Genomic DNA, 21,221 nt, shown 5'->3' with positions numbered 1-21,221 from the left:
AAAGGAGTTAAATACTGGGCGGGGCTCTGTCAAGATGGTTGAACTGAGACAAACCCCAGGGTGGTGAAAATGAGAATCATCGCTACAAAGTGACACAACACAGAGAACATACTTCAGAGAAGAACTAGTGATTATAATTATCAAAGCTAAGTTCCCTTTATGATTCACACCTCATGCCACAGGGACCATCTTAGAGGATTTTATAATGGTTGAAGTGGGTTGGCTGACTGCCTGAAAATTCTAAGAGGGAGAAACTCATTAAAAGGTCCCTTTTCTAATATTTACTTATATATGTGTGTGTGTGTGTGTGTGTGTGTGTGTGTGTGTGTGTGTGTGTGTGTGTGTGTGATTATCTTTTGCAGAGAAGAGCAGCACTGGGGTGAACAGGTATTTAAGTAAAAAATTATAAATTATTTAGATAATACGATTCTGGGCTGATGACAATTCATTGGACATTTGCTTAGGGTTATTGATAAAATTTAGAGATACTTATATAATTATTAAGTGATTATAAACTCAGCATAATTTTCAGAATTTTAAATGCCTTTTAATTTTTCATTATGTGTAAATGTTGCAAACTGGGAAAATACTTAAAGTAAGCAATCAAATATGCTGTATGATTTTTTTTAACTTCAGAACTCAAAATTTAATTAAGATTATTTTTTCAACTGTTCAGGCAATAATTTCTGGACTAAAGTAAGGTTTATATCAGATATACCTAGAGTTAAGGATAAAGCTAAACATGGTCACAAAAATGGTTTACTGAGTTTAAATTAAAAATAAAAATAATATTGAGAAGGAATATAATCCTGGGCAATATTTAAAATCAATTCTGCAGATATGGCATTTCATTTCTTTAATTTTTAGATCTCAAAATTACTGTTGTCTTCTACCAGGACAGAAATCCCTCAAGCACCATAAAGCAGACTCATGACCAGCAACTTTTCCCAATCAGCCCTGCAGCTCTGTTATGAGAACATGAATGGATCCTGCATTAAAACTCCCTACTCGCCAGGGGTCAGGGTCATCTTGTACATGGTCTTTGGCTTTGGGGCTGTGCTGGCAGTGTGTGGGAACCTCCTGGTGGTGATTTCAGTTCTCCATTTCAAGCAGCTGCACTCTCCAGCCAATTTCCTCATCGCCTCTCTGGCCAGTGCTGACTTTTTGGTGGGTATCTCTGTGATGCCCTTCAGCATGGTCAGGTCCATCGAGAGCTGCTGGTACTTTGGAGACACATTCTGTAGCCTTCACAGTTGCTGGGATGCAGCATTTTGTTATTCTTCTCTTTTTCACCTGTGCTTCATCTCCATCGACAGGTACGTCGCTGTCACTGACCCTCTGGTCTATCCCACCAAGTTCACAGTGTCTGTGTCAGGAATTTGCATCAGCATCTCCTGGACTCTGCCCTTGGTGTACAGCAGTGCCGTGTTCTACACAGGCATCAGTGCCAAGGGGATGGAAAGCTTAGTGGGTGCTCTCAACTGTGTAGGGGGCTGCCAAATTGTTGTCAATCAAGACTGGGTTCTGATAGATTTTCTTTTGTTCTTCATACCTACCCTTGTTATGATCATTCTCTACAGCAAAATTTTTTTGATAGCTAAACAGCAAGCTGTAAAAATTGAAACTACTATTGGTAGCAACAAAGCAGAGTCATCCTCAGAGAATTACAAAGCCAGAGTAGCCAAGAGAGAGAGGAAGGCTGCAAAAACCTTGGGGGTCACTGTGGTGGCATTTATGTTCTCATGGTTACCGTATACAATTGACACATTGATTGATGCTTATATGGGTTTCATCACTCCTGCCTACATCTATGAAATTTGTTGCTGGAGTGCATATTATAACTCAGCCCTGAATCCTTTGATTTATGCTTTGTTTTATCCTTGGTTTAGGAAAGCCATAAAGCTTATTTTAAGTGGGGAGGTGCTAAAGAGTCATTCATCTACCGTGAGTTTGTTTTCAGAATAATTATTAACACTGCATTAATATGGTTAAAGATATTTTCACAATAGTAAGTGAGGGTGGAATTCAATGTAAGAAGTAAATATACTTTTTCTGAGTTGGGGAAACATAATATTTTTCAGTTGAGTGGGAAAGAAGTCATGGGCAGATTATACTATTGTGAAGATGTTTATTGTATTAAATAACGAATAATAAATGCTTGGTGTGTGTCATCTTCAGCCATGTTTTGCATGAATCCTTGGCATGTGCATTTGTGTTTTCCATATTGGAAATCATTTTTGATGTGAAATTTCTAAGGTTATAGCTTATGCCGGACTGTCACACATTCTTATATGGTCATTCTTTTTCTTTTGAAATTCTGTGTGTGTGGCTAGGGATGCCATAATGGTCCATGACTGGATAGTTTCTAGAGGCTGGAAGTGCAAGATCATGGGATGTCAGCATTGGTTTCTCTCGAGAGTGCCGGAGACGGCATATGAAAAGCCTGAGGTGCTGCCAGTGGAATCTGTGGTGGAGGTACCCGAGAATGAGGACATCAATCCCTCCAGGCCTGTCCCACCGGATATTCTAAGCCTGCCTTCTGTGGGCCAGGGAGAAAACAACCCTTGTGTCCCGAGGGCAGACTTTATGGAGTATGCATGTCATGTTCTCACCCATCCAACAGTTACTGGTTCTTATAATCCTCCTACTGTATTTGCTCTTTATAATTCTCTCTCTCTCTCCTGCGGTGGTTTCCATGACATTAGAAATGATATTGAGATTGTGACAATGGCAGGAGTTAGAGCTGTGATGCAGGTCATGGGAAAAACCCAGAAGGCTGGTGGCAGAAAATTCATAGGTGGAGTGACATTTAGATAGGATAGAAGACAAGAGTTGTCCAGAACTAGTCAGAAGACAACTTGATGAATTACAAAGTGATGAAGAAGGACTTTGGCTGAGAGGAAGCTGGCAGTCTGGTACCTTAAACCACTGCTTGTATGTCTGTGCTTTCTGAGAAACTGCCAGTAGATGGCCTCTGGGGTGATAACCTCAGATGTTCTGATAATTATTAACCTGCGAAAGAATAAGCTGGTATGCTTTGGCTTTCTTCCTGGGAACTTCTATGAGCAATCAAGGGGCACGGGTACACTTCGCTGATTTACAAAAAGAGCTTTTGAAACTATTGTGAAGAACCCAATCCCCTGTTGAATTTTTTCATCCCCTATTTCCTTGTATTTTTTTTTTTATAATTTAATTTAATTTTACTTATCAGCTACAGATTCCCCTGTCCTCCCTCCTCCCCTCCTCCCCCCAGCCCACTCCCCATTCCCATCTCCTTCAGGGCACGGACTCCCCTGGGGATTCAGCTCAGCCTGGTAGATTCAGTCCAGGCAGGGTCCAGTCCCCTCCTCCCTTCACCTAGGCTGAGCAAAGTGTCCCTGTATAAGCCCCAGGTTCCAAACAGCCATCTCATGCACTGAGGACAGGGCCCAATCCCACTGCCTGGGGGCCTCCCAAACAGGTCAAGCTGATCAAGTGTCTCACTTATCCAGAGGGCCTGATCCAGTTGGGGGCTCCTGAGCTATTGGTTCATAGTTCATGTGTTTCCACTAGTTTGCCTATTTGTCCCTGTGCTTTTTCCAATCACTGTCTCAACACCAATTCTCGCTCATACAATCCCTCCTCTTTCTCGCTGATTGGACTCCCGGAGCTCCACCTGGGGCCTGGCCATGGATCTCTGCATCTACTTCCATCAGTCATGGGATGGTGTTTGGCCATCCAATCACTAGATATAATGATATCCTTGTATTATTACATCAAAAGAAAAGACTGGGGTTGAGTCAGATTGGGAGAAGGCAGAGAAAACGCACATCTTCAGATCTGACAAGACTCATCAGCTTGCACCAACTCCTGTGTCCCAGTCTTTTCTTGCACCTGCCACACATCCCTGCCCTTTGAGAACCTCAAAACTGCTGAGGCTTGTCCCCAGCACAAGAGTCTCTGTTAAGTCTTTCTGAGATGGCTTTTCTCCCACAGGTTCATCATCTGTGTGTCTGTGTCCTTGTCTTCTCTTTTTGCCTGCAATCTGTCATATTGGATTTGATTAGGATGTTAATTACATAATGTAATTATTTCTTCACAGCTGGAGTGTTGGGAATGAATACTTTAACATGTATCATGTAGGTGACACAATTCAGCTCATAATAGACCTATCCAAATTTGATGACACCATGCAAGCGGCTGTCTACTTCTTGCTCCTCTGTGACACTCCGTTCCCTTTCTTCAGTTGTTTGCACCTAGCAGGAGATTGGGGGAGTGAAGGGAAAGGTCTTGTACTCAGTGTTGAGGAAGAATCTAGGAGCACATATAATATTATGGAACCAGGAATTTGGCCTTGGGGGTCAAATAATTATTACAGAGATTTCCAGAAAACTGATAAGGAGAACATCTGCCACATAGGCTTGTCACAATGAACAAGTGTAGTCACCTTAAGCATTGCATAATTCACTTCTGCATGATATCTATATAGTTTTTGACACCCTAAAATGGTGTGTGTCACACGTGTTTGTTCTCAAGACAAAGATACCCAATGGATGACTGAAATGATAGATGGCACTATATCCTATTTATACATTTTCCCCATCTATTTATCTGTCTGTCAGTCTGTCTCTCTATCTAGAGATATAGATGAAGTGTAACTTATAAATTAGGCTCATTAGGAAACTCAATTACTAGTGGCAAACTAGAAGAATTGTAGCAGTATTCTATGAAAAAAAAAGAAAGAAATGTGAAGGCCAGAGAGATGGTGCAGAGAGAATAAAGATACTGGACATTAAATTTGATGACCTGAGATTGATCACAAGGGCCCATATAATGGAAATAGAGAACCAACCCCTACAAGTCGTCTTCTGACTTTCATTTGCATGCTCACACGGATACCTAAGTAAATAATGAGTATAAATAAAGAAATAGGTTATAAAAACAGATTTTTCCAAAGGGAAAAGATGGTTCTAAATCTTCCTGCAGAGAAAATCTACTGCCAGTTGAGAGAACTTGCACGTTCTTGCTTTCAATACCACTCATGCTGTGGGCCGCTGGCAAATGGTCTGAGGACTGTGTGGTACTTGCTCAGCATTTCACTTATCGCCACAGTCTGTGGGGAATCACGTCACGGTGCTTTGTTATACAAAACCCTCTTTGGGTTCTGAAAACAGGTCGTCAGGAATGCTACTCCTGACTCTCTCATATTCATCCTCTTCCTGCGGCAGCACATCCTGACTGATCTTCCAGACATAGGCACCGGACTGCTTTCAGCCCACTGTCTGTCTCCCACTGTGAGACTGTCCATCATTCAATCCACACACAAGTGGTTAGACTCTCGCAAACAATGGCTATTGGTAGGAACTGCGGTGTGAATCCTCTACCTGTGTCATGCAGCAGACAGGACAGTTGTCAGGCCTATGCTCACACTACTTCCCAGTTTCCCCCGGAAGAGAAGCTCTTGTCCCTTCTCCCCACTGGCGCTCCTTCCCCCTGACTTCTTCAGTCCACTGCGCGTTCTCCCCAACCCATGCTCCTTTTTTCGATTCTGCATGAACTTCGGTTGCTGCACTTTTGCCTGTGTTCTCCCCATGACCAGCAGGACAAGCGCAGTCCAGGACTGCTGGTTGTACATGGGAGCCTCCCAGTTACAGAAGCCCACTCAGGTTCAGAACGCATCTTTATCAAAGAAGGATTTCAGGATGAGTGAGTATGAAGCACAGTTGGATTTATTGAGGAGAGGTGAGAGATAGTACATGCTTTAGAGTTAGATGTGCGCATTCAGAGAGAGAGAGAAAGATGCCATTAAGTCTTTTAACAATATCCATGGATATGATTTTGTGGCTTTTGAAGGTACACTCCTCAAAGGATACAGTGTTCAACCTAATTCAACAATTAAACAGTTTAAAAATTAAGTAAAATAGCCGGGCGGTGGTGGCGCATGCCTTTAATCCCAGCACTCGGGAGGCAGAGGCAGGAGGATCTCTGTGAGTTCGAGGCCAGCCTGGTCTAAAGAGGGAGATCCAGGAAAGGTGCAAAGCTACACAGAGAAACCCTGTCTCAAAAAAACAACAACAGCAACAACAAAAAAAAATTAAGTAAAATAGACTGGCTGTTCTACTTATTTCTCTTAAGAATTTCCATTTTGTAAGTAAAGTAATAAAAATGACTTTTCTAGAGTACACTGTTTAAAGGGTAGGGATAATAAAGGAGTGTTGATGTGGTTAAACTCAAAGGTCATATGTATCGCAGCACTAAGCAATCACGGTTCCCAGTTGTGTGAGAATTTTGACTCACACAGCAGGAGGCCTCTGTCTCTCTTCACTTTCTTTTCTTTTCAGGTTTTTGAGACAGGGTTTCTCTGTGTAACCTTGGCTGTCCTGGACCTTGCTCTGTAGACCAGGCTGGCCTTGAACTCACAGAAACCCACCTGCCTCTGTCTCCCAAGTGCTAGGAGTAAAGGCATGCACCACCACCTTCTAGCTCTCTCTTTTCACTTTCAATGTGTTTCTTGCTTCAGGTTTTTTTCCTGGATGACAAAACAAGTCATCCTCCCTGCTTTCATCTGGTTCATTCCAATTGTCTTTGTTGTGGAGTCTCATCCTCTGGGCATGGCAAGGCCTTAGTTCTCTTGAAATCAGAAGATTATGATTATCTCTTTATACCCTCACAGCATGGAGCCAATTAACATTCCCTCATGGAGAGGAGAGAAGGAGGCTCACAGGGTAGTACAGAAGCTGGTCATCATCCAAAAGTTTCATAGGGCATCACATGAGCAGAGCACAAAGTAGTGCTTTGTGCACACAAGGCCTTACCCCTCTCAAAAATATATTAGCTGCTAATCGTTACCAGGGGAGAGGAGCTTGGTAGAAGCCTACAACTGGCTCAGATTTTTGTAGATTTCCTCCCCATATTTCTGCAAGTAGCCTTAATTCAACTCACTGGCTCACTAAGCTAGATGTGGTTGAAATTATCTTTTTTTTTCTGCTGTTGATGATTTATGAAAGATGAAAGACAAGTAGGCATTTGTTCATGTCTCTCCAGGAAGAGTTAATGCAACAAGCCTACAAAAAAGTTTTTATAAATAATATTCTATCTATTTTAATTCCTTCCTAACTTTGGAATGAGACACCGTGATTGGACAAATTAAGAGAAAGAAGATGATGAATTCTACCATGGACATGCATATTGAATGTAGCCAAATGACGACATAATGAAACAACTCATCTATTCCGATGTGTATGGCAGAAGTTTACCAATGAGATCACCTTGGTGTTGGGCTTCCTATGTTTAGGAAAAAGACTGGAGTTAAAATAGGGCAAGGTTATCTAGAATGGGAGAATAGTGTGGCCAAGTCTTGAGAAGATGACATCCGATGACAAGGTGTCATCAGGATTGACATGGATTGTTGAGATTCTGCAGCAGGGGCCTCATTTACAGCAGGAGCACCATAGATAAGAAAAATTCATAGGGATTGAGGCTGAGCACACATGTGCTCACCATGACCAGCAGTTTGATTTCTACAGAGGAGAAAAAAAAAAGAACAAAGCATACTGAGTGACATGGACCCATATTGGCTGTCAGACTCAGGCTTGCTGTAATTGTAACTCATTTTTCTGTGGTCATTTAAAGTGCTTATAGACTTGCATGTCACAGAGTACAAGAAATATATCTCAGTAAGTTTAAGATGCACCCCTTTTCTGCAGGCTGGCATTCAAGGACCCCATGAGGATTCTGGTTGTGCTCTGTTTTTGGAATGCAATTCTCTAACTCCAGGGAGCAGATTTAGCAGCTCCCCCAACCCCAAACTGGGGAGACCCTCGTTTCTAGCCGTGATTGTAGATAAAGGAAAATAGCAAGCTTTAATGCTAATTAAAAAAGATTATCAAGCTTACTTAGGAAAACATTTGGTTATATAGGAATAAGAAAACAGAATAAGGAACTCTTTCTGATCTGAGACAACAAGCTAAACTGAAATGCTGACTTCTGTTTCTGTAAACCTGTTTGCACCTTCCTCTATTATGAAAGATTAAAATCTGCCTTTTCCCTTGAGATAAGACCACCAGCAACATTTCACTTAGAAAGCAAGTTCTGTTTGCTGGAGATAAAGCTGTCTAACTAGAAACCTGCAAATTTCAGCTTCTGCAAACTTCCTTGGCTGCAGGAAAAATCTCCTCTGGGTCAGGAATTCAAAAAAACAAAAACACCTGAAGATGGTCACAAGATTATGACAATGTCTAATCCTACATAAACTATGAAATATTTCTGACTGAAGAAGCTCAGCTTCTTTAAGCAGTAGCTAAAGGCTACAAGTGCAATTAAAGAAATTTTTCCTTAATCTCTGAGTACAGAGAATTTCTCCTGGAGGAAGGTTAACACACACACACACACACACACACACACACACACACACACACACACACACACACACACACCAATGGGAACCGGAACCATGATGGGCAGCTTGTCTTTTAAGTTTTCATGACCAGCCACAGACTTCTGTTCTTACAACTATGACTGTCTCAGTCATCTTCCTACTCCGGAGGAAGCAGTAACTTTTACAGGAGATGATACGTTCAAAATAGTTTGATCTAGAGAACTACAAATATCTTATGCCTATCGGTCTTTTCATGGCAGTCAATGACTTTAAATGCCTTCTCCAACTTTTTTCATTTCTTTGCCTTTGAATTTCATATACCAATCACCTGTGTCTGCCCCTCTGGTGAAAAAATATCAAGTAGGACTTCTCCAAACACATATCTTCACAGTCTTCTGTTGGTTTTGAAGTCATTGCCCTCTGAACCAACTGTCTCAGAGTCAAGTCATGACAGTGTATCTAGGACTTCAGTAAGTACGTAGTTTAGATATTTGTGGCATGGAGAAAATCCAGAATGTCTCTCATACCTATGAGGAAAATCCATGAAGGCATGGAGAAAATCCAGAATGTCTCCCACACCTATGAGGGTGTAGAAAATCCAGAATGTCTCCCACACCTTGAGGAAAATCCATGGAGGCATGGAGAAAATTCAGAACGTCTCCCACACCTATGAGGATGACTCTCAGGTCTCATCCCTAGTCTGTGCTAAAAAGGGATGGGGCATGTTAATATTAGCTGCATCTCAACAGAAAGCCTCGTGTCTTTACTCCCTTACTGAGACCCCAAACTCTGTGGGGCTTTATTATACCAAGCTCACAGTGGTGGTAACTCTTAGTATGAAACATAGCTCTGGTTGAGGATGGAATGGATCTCGTACCTTGCTCTGAATAGCTTCTCCAGATTGGCTACAGCATGTGAGTAATATCTACCATAGAGACAGCTGCAGATCTTACAAACCCAAACTCAGGACCTGAAGGAGTAGGGAGTTTACACACAGGACCCGGTCACATTCTCCTAGCAGGGTTGCAGGGCCATTGGTGGAGATGAACAACTGCTTATGCCACTGCAGTTATATAGGCACAATTTCTGCTATTGGACCAATTAACTAAGACATGTTTTTATTCGTTCTTTTAGTAAAATATCATTTTTGTTTTTCTTTGAATTGTATTTCTTTCCTTTTATTGAAGATAGATTTTTTTTTAAATCATCCTGAGTAAGGTAACCCAGACCCAGAAAGACAAACATGGTATGTACTCACTCATAAGTGGATATTAGCTGTAAAGTAAAGAATAACCAGGCTGCAATTCATAGCCCCAGAGAAGCTAGGTAATAAGGAGAGCCTAAAGAGAGTCACTTGGATTTCCCTGGGAAGGAGAAATAGAAGAGATCTCCTAGGTAAACTGGGAGTGAGGAGGGGAGATACTGGGGATGGAGGTATGGGCACATGAGGGATTGGGTTGGGCGGGTTGGGGGGTAGGATGGAGATATCTTGATGAGGGGGCATTTTGGGGTTAGGGAGGAACCTGGAGTCAGGGAAACTTCCAGTAATCCACAAGGATGACCCCAACTGAGACTCCTAGCAGTGGTGGAGAGAGTGCCTGAACTGACCTTCTCCTGAAATCAGATTGGTGATTACCCTAAATGTCATCAGAGATACTCTATCCAGGAACTGATGGAAGAAGGTACAGAGATCCACAGCCAAACACTTGGCTGAGCTCCAAGAGTCTTGCTGAGTAAAGGGAGGAGATATTGTATGAGCTGGGGTCATGACAGAGAACTCACAGACAGCTGATTTGAGTTCTTGGGAGCTTATGGACTCTGAACCAACAGTTAGGGAGCCTGCATGGAATTAGCTTGGTCCTGCCTCAAGTTGATATGCTATGTTTTGTTGACTACCATGGGAGGCCTTCCCTTTCTGAATGGAAAGGATGAGGAGTGGATGGGTGGGTAGATGGGATGTTGAGGGAGGGAACAGGAAAAGTACAGAGAGGGGAAACCATGGCTGGTATGTAAAATAAGTTTTAAAAATTTAGTTTAAAAAAGACTTTTTTTCTCATGTAATATATTCTTATTATGGTTTCCCAACTCCCTACTCCTCCCAGTTTCTCCCCATCTTCCCTCCTATTTGGATCTGCTCCCTTTCAGTCATTCATTAAAATACAAACAGGCTTCTATGGAATAATAACAAAATAAAATGTGATATAGTATGATGATATAACGTAACAAAAACTAACACATCAGAACTGAACAAAAAAAAAGGAAAAGAACCCAAGAAAAGGTACAAAGAAGATATATATATATATATATATATATATATATATATATATATATATATATATATATATATATATGCGAAGGACCTGCATAGTGAAAAAAGAAAAGAAAAAAATACAAATAAAATAAAATTTTAAAAGAATAAGATAAAAATTTTAAAATTAAAAAAAAATAAAAGAGGGAAGCCCTGACAGGACATTATGAGACAAAGAATCTCCAAAGATGTCTTTGAGTTTGCTTTCTGTTGACCATTGACTGTTGGGCATGCAGCCTACCCCCTAAGAGTAGTTTGTTTCCCCAGTGAGACTCCATGAGAGAAACTAAATTTTTATTTGCAAGAGGTTATCAATTGGAAATAGCTTCTGGGTCAGGGATGGTGGTACATGTCCTATTCTTCTTTCAGCTCTAGGACCCTATCTGGTACAGACCTGTGTAAACCCTTTGCATGCTGCCTCAGACTCGGAATTCATATGTGTAATGTTGTGTTTAGAAGAACTTATTTCCTTAATGTTCCCCATCTCCTCTGGCTCTTACATTTTTTTTTTGTAATTTATTTTACATCCTGACCTCAGTTTTCTCTCACTCCTTTCCTTTCAGTCCAGTTAGCCATGCCACAGAGGCCAATGCCTTAGTCCCATGGAAATAGGAAATCCATCTCTTGACAAGAATGTATGCTGACAGTGTGCAGAAAGTGTCCACCATAGCTGTAGCAAATGCAACTCCTTCACCCCAGATGACTGCAGCTGGAGATTGCTCCCCACAGAGACCCCACCTTCAGAGACTGGCTAACCTGTCTACTGGGTCTTATAGTGTATAATAAACATGTTGAGTTTCCAGATCACTGATGCATCTCCATCAGAGAGAGTATGGTCCACCCAATCCCAGCCTTGACTGTGTTCCTTCTGTCTGTCTTTCTTAATCTCCTCTTGCCCCCAGTCAGGTTCATGAAGTCCAGCTGCATGGGCCACAGTATAGCTTATACCAAAGAGGCTGTCTTAGAAGTTGGTGAAAATCCCCCAGGAAGTCTAGGCATTGCACATCCAAAACCACCTAAAAGTGGAGTCTCTGAATTGCAAGATGTAAATAATGAGAAGAATCTGTGCTTGATAACTTGTGCTTAAATCTTAATGTGCTGGGTTGAATAGCCTCAATGGGAGAATCCAACAGAGACAATGTGAGAAAGAAAACTAAAAGGACTTTCTCACTTATAAATGTTGTATAGAAATTCTACGTGGGTATTGTGACACCCTTTAAGTGCAGCAGTGTGGAGGCTGAGGCAGTAAGTCAAAAATAGGCTGGAGTAAATGAAAAGACTCTTAGGAAATGAGAGAAAAGGGGAAAGAAGGGAAGGGCAGGATGATTTGATGAATGGGCTCACATCAAATTAAAATGAATGCACAGCAAAATACATGAATGAGAAAACACTGTACACAATGGGAGACTAATTTTTGCTGCTATTCATCTGGTGAGTATTTAGTATCTAGAACATAAAAGGACACAAAAGAGCTAGCAACTGAAAAACCAAGGGAGTCAATCAGGAATGGACAATTCATCTGTTTATACAGAAGAGACATAAATGGTCCATAAGACTAGGGGAAAGGGAAGTAGAATAGGTAGTTATAGATGGGGAGCGGGGGCTGGAATGGGAGCATCAAGCAAGGAATGGAAGGGAAGAGAGGGATGATAACTACTGGGAGAGAAGCTAAAGTTAAGAACCATTTGAGGGGTCATATGGAAGCATAATATAGTAGAAGCTTCTTAAAATATGTGCATCTATGAAGGTGATCTAAATGAAATTGTTAAACAATGGGGAGACAAAGCTCCAACTGGAAATTTCTTCTCAACAAATGGAGTTCCCAGTACTGGGAATCGGCTACATCTAATTGAGTTGTTGGCCAAAGGGGTCTTAGAGGAACCCCTAAACAACTCAAGTTGTTGCCAGGGCTGTAGGTTGTTCTCCACAAACAGATAGCATGGCCCTATTGCTGAAGACAACACCTACACAATTCACTGAACATGAGGAAGTCAAGCTGATGCCTATCTAGAGCCTCCACCCTTATAAACTAGTGTTCTTGATACTGGAAACGACTCTGCAGGGTACCAAAGGAGGAAAGTAAACATCAATCCAGCTACAAACCTTGCAATCTACAATGGTGACCTACGTGAAACACAGGCTAGTGCAATGTGTTAACAAGCTTGTGGGAGTAACCAACCAATATCTGATTTAACTTAAGGCCCGCTCCACAGATAGAACCTGTACCTAACACTACTTGGGTAAGTAAGGACCTGAGACTAGATAGCCCAGGGACCTAGGCAAAACCCAATTTCTCTTGTTCTACTAAAGGAACACAGCAATAAAATGACTCCTAATGACATTCTGTTATACTCATAGACCAGTGTCTTGCTCAGGCATCATCAGAGAAGCTTCCTCCTGCAGCAAATGGGAACAAATACAGAGACCCACAGTCAGATAATATACAGAGAGTAGAGAGTAAGAGACCACAGAACACTCAGTCCTAAATAGGCTGTCTCCATCAAATCTCTCCCCACAGGGCTCAGAAAACCCTAAGGAAGAAGAGAACGAAAGAGTGTAAGAGCTAGAGGAGATGGAGGGCACTAAGTAAATAAGGCCTTCTAAATACAACACCACACATATGAACTCCTCCCAGAGTCTGAGGCAGCATGCAAAAGGTCTGCATACCAGATAGGGTCCTAGAGCTGAAAGAAGAATAGGACATGTCCCCCCATCCCTGACCCAGAAGCTATCTCAGGTTCATAATCACTTGCAAACAAAAATTTAGTTTTCTCTAAGGGCATCTCACTCGGGAAACAAACTAGTCTTAAGGGTAGGCTGCATTCCCAGCAGTAGATGGCCACAGAAAACAATCTCAAAGACAACTTTGGAGAGTCCTTATCTAATACTGTCATGTCAGGGCTTTTTTCTTTTCTTTCTTTTTTTTCCCCTACATATATGTTATGGCTTCCAGATTTATGTTTTTATGGGATTCCTGAGTGTAAGAACAAGTGGGTCACTACATCTATATCTGTTTCTCATGCCTTTTCTTGGGCTCTTTTTCTTTCGTTTGTTTTGTTCTATTGTGATTTGGTTCTTTGTTTTGTCTTATAATTTTCTTATTTTATTTTAATATTATCTCTTATATGTCAATTTTCTTTCTAGTGAGAGACAGAAAGAGGGTGGATCTGGATGGGAGGGGAGGTGGGGAGGAACTGGGTGGAGTAGAGGGAGGGGAAACTGTAATCAGAATATATTGTATAAAAAATCTATTTTCAATCAAAATAAAATAAAAACAGCTTATACTTCTCTTCTGAAATTTCCAAAATTGATGATTATTTCATTCAATATTCTCAGCATAGTTGTATTAAAACTATCAATGGTATTCAACTTAGTTATTGTAAAGGAGTAACATGAATTTCCATACATTTTAAATTATTCATTCTATCTGTTGATTTCCATAGTATTGTCTCATATCATTTTGTTCCTGGTTATTTTTGTTGAAGTTGAACCTTTCCCTGTGAAATTTTTGTATATTTTGAGGGACGTGGATGTGATCTTTTTCCAGCAGATGCACTTGCTCCTGGCATGTCACTACAAGACCCAACAGTCTCTTCCCAGCCTTCTCTCTACTATAGACGCTGAGACAATTTGAGAGAAAGGCCAGCCCTCGTGTTCTGGAAATATGTGTGCTCCAAGGTTTTACTAGAAACTGTTGTGGCTGTGGGCATGATGTGGGCTCCTCTTTCTATTTGGGACATAAAAAAACTAATCTGTTCTCACTGCTTGATGCGCCTGGCAGAAATGGGCTGCACTCTTCCTTCTCTCAAGTATTTCTTCTGGGATTGGATAATACCTGGTGAAAAAAACATCATTCTAAATTTTAAGTTCATTTCTTCTTTTTCCCCTGGTGAACCATGACTAATTCTTACTGCCTTTGTACCCCCTCTGATGTATTTTGTTTATTGGTTTACTGAGTTTGTTCTTTGACAATTTCATTCATGTATAAAGTGCATTCTGATATTAAGGGTTTTTTTTAATGCTTTCCACAGATTTTCTAAATGTTCTCATTTGAAATAGTGGTGTGCATAACATGTTCCACCATCACTGGAACAAGATGTCTTGGGGTAGAACTTTTAGCAAATGTATAAAGGAAATTACATTAAGTGTTACCTGTAACATAACCTAAAGTGGCTAAGCACTTTTGTATCTCAGGGAAACCAAATAATTCTATGTGTGAGAGGGATCTGTCTGCTTCAGTGTCATGAAAAGATTGATTGGGGTGTAGAAATAGACCTCAATGGTAAGAAGTAAATTTAAACAAATTGATTTTCAGCCATCACTTCTCAAAATAATGATAGTTTAATTCCCTAATTAATTCCCTTATCTGTTTCCCCTCTGGTTTATTAATATCAACTAACATTTCCAAAGCAATATTTAAACAATGTGATAATATTGGATAATATTGGACCCTGCTGTCATCTTAGTCCTAAAGAGGATGCTTCTGTAGTTCTTCCTCTAAGTATGTGTTGAATATGACGAGAAGATATCTCATCATTCAATGTAGGAAAGAGTTGGGGATGGGAACGTAAAGACTAATGTTCCTTCCGACACAAACTCCCTCACGTTTTGCTTTCTTTAGTCCAGCTATTCACTATTAACTTTAGTCAAGGAATGCCACATGGGAAATTCCAGAAATAAAATAATCCTATTTTCCCAAACATGGTGGCACATGTCTGTAATTTTTCTTTCATTATTACCATCATCACCATTTGTGTTTATATGCTGCATACAAATATGTGTGCACTTGTGTGTGTGGATCCGCACAGTTTGAGTGCATGTGTAGAGGACAAAGGTCATCACTGGATGGCTTTCTCTACTATCCATCAATTTATTGTTTAAGGCAAGATCTCTCACTGAAACTGGAGCTCAGTGACTTCCTAGAGTATCTAATCAATCAACAGGTCCTTGAGACTCTCCCATCTCTGCCTCCCAGCACTGAGATTCCATGTTTGCATTCATGTGCCCTGCTTTTCACATGGCTGTTGGGGGTCTGAACCAGGGTACTTACACTTATATAGCAGCCATTTACCTCACTAAACCATCTCTCCAACATCCCCAGTACCCAGGATTTGGGAGTAAATGATCACCCCAGAATAAGGCCAGTCTGAGCTCCACAGTGAGTGGATGTTAAAAGTCCAATTTTAAATTGAACATGATTCTGAGTAATATAATCATCCTTTCTCCAGTATCTAGACATTGAAAGCTGACCGGCCCAGGGGCCGTTCAGCAACTATCTTGGTCTGTGTTCACCATTGTGGGAGAACAGTGCTTGAGATCAGTGTCTCTCACGTTAGTTAATAACTTCAGTGCACAAAGGTAACAAAACTGTCAATTCAGGTTTGCCAAAGAGCAGCCAGACATTGCTTCCACTAAGCGTAAATGTAGCAATCCTATGTTTTGTTATGGAATTTTTAAAAAGTCATGTGCTGAGGCTGTCAAGATCTGCAGGAAGAACACGGTTTCATTTTATGAAATTTTTAAGAAAAAACACGATTTGTGTCATACTTCAAACTACCCAAGTTATGTCCCTAATGGCTGGTAAGTGCTTAGTCACTCATATCACTACATGTCATCAACTAGACATTACAGCATCTCACATTAGAGATGAAAAAGAGTGGCTGATGTAGTATCATTGGAGGATATTTTGAGACTACATTCACACAACTTTTATCGGAGTATTATAACTTTTATTTTCACATGTTACTAATATCTTACTGTACATACTTTACATTTTAGTATGTAGTAACTAGGTTATATACAGTGAGGTATTAGTAACAATATGTAAAAATAAAGATATGTGAATTATATATGAAAAACTTAAATATAGACATCAGTACTGACAAAATTTGTGATATCATCTTAGATTTTACCTTGCAAGGGTGAGAAAGAACTGCTCTATGCATTCTCTGTAAGCGAGAAAACTATTGAACAAAGATGCAGGAGTGAGTTTTACATTAATTCAAGTCAAATATGTTATTTAAATGGCATTTTCCAGTGATAATTGATACTTCATCCACAGTCTTCAAGTTGATTATAGTCACTAGTCCTGCTTTTCTTAAAGATTTGTATTATCTTGAAAAATATTTTTAATTGACAAGTAGCAAGTGCACATATTTATAGATACAATGTTTCAATAAGAAATTTTAAGTTGACATACAAAGCGACAGGTTTCATTATGGCGGCTTTGTTATTGCATTATCTGGCAATGGGCATACAACCCACTATACTTTAGTCTAATTCATGCCTTGTCTCTTGCTAATACTTTTCCTTCTCTGAAGTACCACATTTTGTCCATCTTCCATATCATATTGTCTTCCTTGGCTCTTCCTTTTGGTAGAAGATTTTCCCACTTTCTGGGCAGTGTGTGTCTTTAAAACTAAAATACCAGTCCTACCACATTGGGGATGCTCCAAGATTCTGCCCTCTGTTGGACACAGGAGGATTCCACACAGCTTCATATCCTGAGAGGTGAACAATGATGGGAGGAGATGGAAGAATAGTCACAGAAAAGCAGTGAGAAAATTACTCCTGTACTGTGTTAGCATGGGTGGCTGTGTCTGTTATGGCTGCTTCATGTCACCCCAGATTCATTTGTAAGATGAAATCCTAAAGCTTTGCCAGATGAAGTCCTACCATTGAGTACTCCATCTTTAAGAGGCAATTGAGTTAAAATGGATAATTTAAGATACACCTTAATCTAATGTGTCTGATGACCCTGTAAAAGGACATAAGGGCACTGACAAAGAGCAAGCGGCTTCTGAAACCTGAAGATAGACCCTTCAAAAGAAGCCAGTTCTGGCATGGCTTGATTGCAGACTTGCGGGCTCTCAGCTGTGATTAAGCCAGCGGTTTATGGTATTTTTGTCCTAACAACAATAGGAACCTAATGTAGTTTTGCAAAAGGCAAAGGAAGAAAGACCACTTGATAATAGGATTTCACACCCAAAATGAAATCAAAAACTCAATGCACTGAGAGACATATGTTCAAAAACATTGACACTGGTGACGTATAGAGGCCATGTTTGTCACATAGTGTCATAACCACCTGTATGACAGTTTAATGGCTTATCTTTACCATGGCTTTTTCTCCTAAGTTTTAAAAATGTTATATTTCCCTAGTTGTCAAAGAGCCATTTCTGACATTTAGATCCATCACTGCTTCATAATTTTGTCCCTTGAGATAGTTTTTGAATTTAGCATTAAAGCTTATTCTGAAAACAAAGTTGTGGTTGATGAATGTCCCTTTAAAATCTCCCCACTTAAAATAAGCTTTATGGCTTTCCTAAACCAAGGATAAAACAAAGCATATATCAAAGGATTCAGGGCTGAGTTATAATAGGCACCCCAGCAACAAATTTCATAGATGTAGGCAGGAGTGATGAAACCCATATAAGCATCAATCAGTGTATCCATTGTGTATGGCAACCATGAGATCACAAATGCCACTACAGTGATCCCCAAGGTTTTTGCAGCCTTCCTCTTTCTCTTGGCCACTCTGGGTTTGTAACTCTCTAACGATGATTCTGTTTTGTTGCTACTTAGAGTAGTTTCAATTTTTACAGCTTGCTGTTTAGCAAAAAAATTTTGCTGTAGAGAATGATCATAACAAGGGTAGGTATGAAGAACAAAAGAAAACTCATCAGAATCCAGTCTTGATTGACAACAACTTGGCAGCCCCCTACCCAGTTGAGACCACCCACTAAGCTTTCCATCCCCTTGGCACTGATGCCTGTGTAGAACACAGCACTGCTGTACACCAAGGGCAGAGTCCAGGAGATGCTGATGCAAATCCCTGACACAGACACTGTGAACTTGGTGGGATAGACCAGAGGGTCAGTGACAGCGATGCACCTGTCAATGGAGATGAAGCACAGGTGGAAAAGAGAAGAGTAACAAAATGCCGCATCCCAACAACTGTGAAGGCTACAGAATGTGTCTCCAAAGTACCAGTAGCTCTCAATGGACCTGACCATGCTGAAGGGCATCACAGAGATACCCACCAAAAAGTCAGCACTGGCCAGAGAGGCGATGAGGAAATTGGCTGGAGAGTGCAGCTGCTTGAAATGGAGAATGGAAATCACCACCAGGGGGTTCCCAAACACTGCCAGCACAGCCCCAAAGCCAAAGACCATGTACAGGATGACCCTGACCCCTGACGAGTAGAGAGCTTTAATGCAGGACCCATTCATGTTCTCATAACAGAGCTGCAGGGCTGGTTGGGAGAAGTTGCTGGTCATGAGTCTGCTTTATGGTGCTTGAGGGATTTCTGTCCTGGTAGAAGACAACAGTAATTTTGAGATCTAAAAATTAAAGAAATGGAATGCCATATCTGAAGAATTGATTTTAAATATTGCCCAGGATCATAACCCCTTTTACTATTTTCATTATAGAGAAATGAGGAAATTTAAAAACTCAGAAAATCAATTTCCCCATCTTCAGCCACAGAATTTTTCCTATAACTATGCTAAACTCCGCTAGTAAACCCAAACAACACTAATTTTCACCTGTCCAGAAAACAATTACCTGTGTAATTGAATGTAGATTTCTTTCTTGCAAAAGAAGATGGCTTGTAATATAATTTCATATTAAAAAAGTCACCTTTAATAGTATTCCAAGCCCTAAGATGTTTGGAGAAGCCAGCCAATCCACTTCATCTTTTGTGAACTTCACATGAGGAATTCCTACAGTGCAAGGAATGAATCTTGAAAACACACTCACTGTTGTTAATTATAATTAGTAAGTTCTACAAGTTACGTTTCTCTGAACACTGCTAATTTGTGAGAATACTGCTCGTAGTCACAATCAAGCATTTATCTGACTGCCCTGAAATGGCATAGTTCAGTATTTGGCAATGATACTATCCATTTAATATTCTTAGGCTGAGACATAGTTCTTATCCGATGAAGCAATTATCAGTTCAGGTGTTTCAAAGACTTCCCTTCACCCTGCCTCTAGAACAGTAGATTCAACCCTTTGAAAGACAAATATAGTCTACTATTCATGGCAAAGATACTAGAAATGTTTTGGAATTAATTTACAACAACAAACATTAATTGTGTGGCATGAATAGATAATTCAGTTGCTCATTCACCAAAGTCTCATTGGTCATGCTTTCTTACACATGCTCTACCATTCACCTGGGCTGAGATACATAGTCTCTAACTCCTTGATCAATGACATTTCCACATTGTTCTGAGTGGGAACTCACAGCATCTTTTAGAGTAGGATTGTCATGTGGGGACTTTCACAACTGGATGGAGACAATTAAAAACCACCAGGCACCAAATGCATGCTTTTAGTGGCATGGGAATAAAGTTAAAACAATAACTGAATAATGTTTTCATTTCAAATAATAAATCATACAAAAACTCAAAGCACATGATAAAAAGTAATTCTAAAACAGAACCAATAAAGATTAAAACAGGAAATAGGAAATGGGAAACACTATCTGGGTATCTTACTGAAGATCATGTGTATCCATTTTATTGATCATGCATGGGGAGGAATGAGCAAGTGGTACCTTGAACGCTGAAAGCCTTAATCAGGTAAACGTTTCCTGTAAATTTATAGACAGTCCCTATAAGGATTCAGGCTTTTATACTTCATTAGTCAAAGATATCCCACTTAAAGGAAAAGTTAAATGACTGCATTTTGTATCTGTATACATCAAGAGAAGCGTAGTGACTGGTACATCTTTTCATGATCTCAAGTGACATATCTCACACTTAGGAATATCATTCTGATCAGTTCTACCTGGACCTGAGAGCTGGAAAATGTCCTGTGTTTGGATGGGACTGTGGTAAAACGTCAGAGTAGTTGGTGACCTTGTGGTGCTGGTTGGAGGTATCAATTTTAGAGAAGTTGTGCAGATGATGTGCACTGGGATAAACAGGGAGCCCTTGGTAGTTCAAAGCAAGGCCATGCTAAAGGTAGTGGTGGGCTACAACACCATTTTGAAAGACAGTTCTTTGTATCTATTGAACTGAAATGGTAATAGAGCCTTTGACCCGTGACATCAAGTGATCTCATGGTGTCTGACACTGTCCACTGTAAGCTATGTCTTAGTGGGTCATTCTGTGGAGATGAACCATCTGAGGTCAGGCATAGGCAGGCTGATGGGCCCATAGGAGCTTCATGAGGTCAGAGTTCCTGTTACTAACCTCCACTGTTCCACCTCTACCTCATACTTCAGCCCATAGGAGATTCATGAGGTCAGACTTCCTGTTACTAACCTCCACTGTTCCACCTCTACCTCCTACTTCAGAGAACTTGAGTAAAAGCTCAAGGTGGGTTTGTCAAGAGCTTCTTCGTTCTGTTGGTATGCACCAAAATGAACAACTTTGTTTTAAACTTGCTCAGCATGGTCTTAGGTGAACCCAGAGAAGGCCATTCTTCGTATTAGGTGAAGTGTTGGTTTTGATCAATTGATGTCAACACCAGGACTTGTCCCTACCTAGTGAAACCTTCCCTTGCTAGAACTTCGCTCAGGATTTTATTTACTGTCTAAACTAACTC

At 40.5% G+C, this 21,221-nt stretch overlaps 1 protein-coding gene and 1 pseudogene across 1 annotated transcript; one reads left to right on the top strand and one right to left on the bottom strand.

Moving 5' to 3' along the window:
* Positions 1-915: 915 nt before the first annotated feature.
* Positions 916-1,965, top strand: LOC102906636 (trace amine-associated receptor 8a). Its single transcript, XM_006986689.3, has one exon. The coding sequence runs from the start codon at positions 931-933 to the stop codon at positions 1,963-1,965; it is 1,035 nt and encodes a 344-aa protein (XP_006986751.1). The 5' UTR covers positions 916-930.
* Positions 1,966-17,912: 15,947 nt separating this feature from the next.
* LOC102906945 (trace amine-associated receptor 8c-like) lies at positions 17,913-18,984 on the bottom strand (annotated as a pseudogene).
* Between the last annotated feature and the right edge of the window lie 2,237 nt (positions 18,985-21,221).

The sequence above is a fragment of the Peromyscus maniculatus genome, chromosome 16, assembly GCF_049852395.1.
Source record: "Peromyscus maniculatus bairdii isolate BWxNUB_F1_BW_parent chromosome 16, HU_Pman_BW_mat_3.1, whole genome shotgun sequence".
Lineage (NCBI taxonomy): Eukaryota > Metazoa > Chordata > Mammalia > Rodentia > Cricetidae > Peromyscus > Peromyscus maniculatus.
The sequence above is the reverse complement of the archived record's forward strand: the minus strand, read 5'-3'. Positions and strand labels throughout refer to the sequence as shown.

Coding starts and splice junctions, on each gene's coding strand:
- LOC102906636 (XM_006986689.3), top strand. CDS start 931: ATGACCAGCAACTTTTCCCAATCAGCCCTGCAGCTCTGTTATGAGAAC.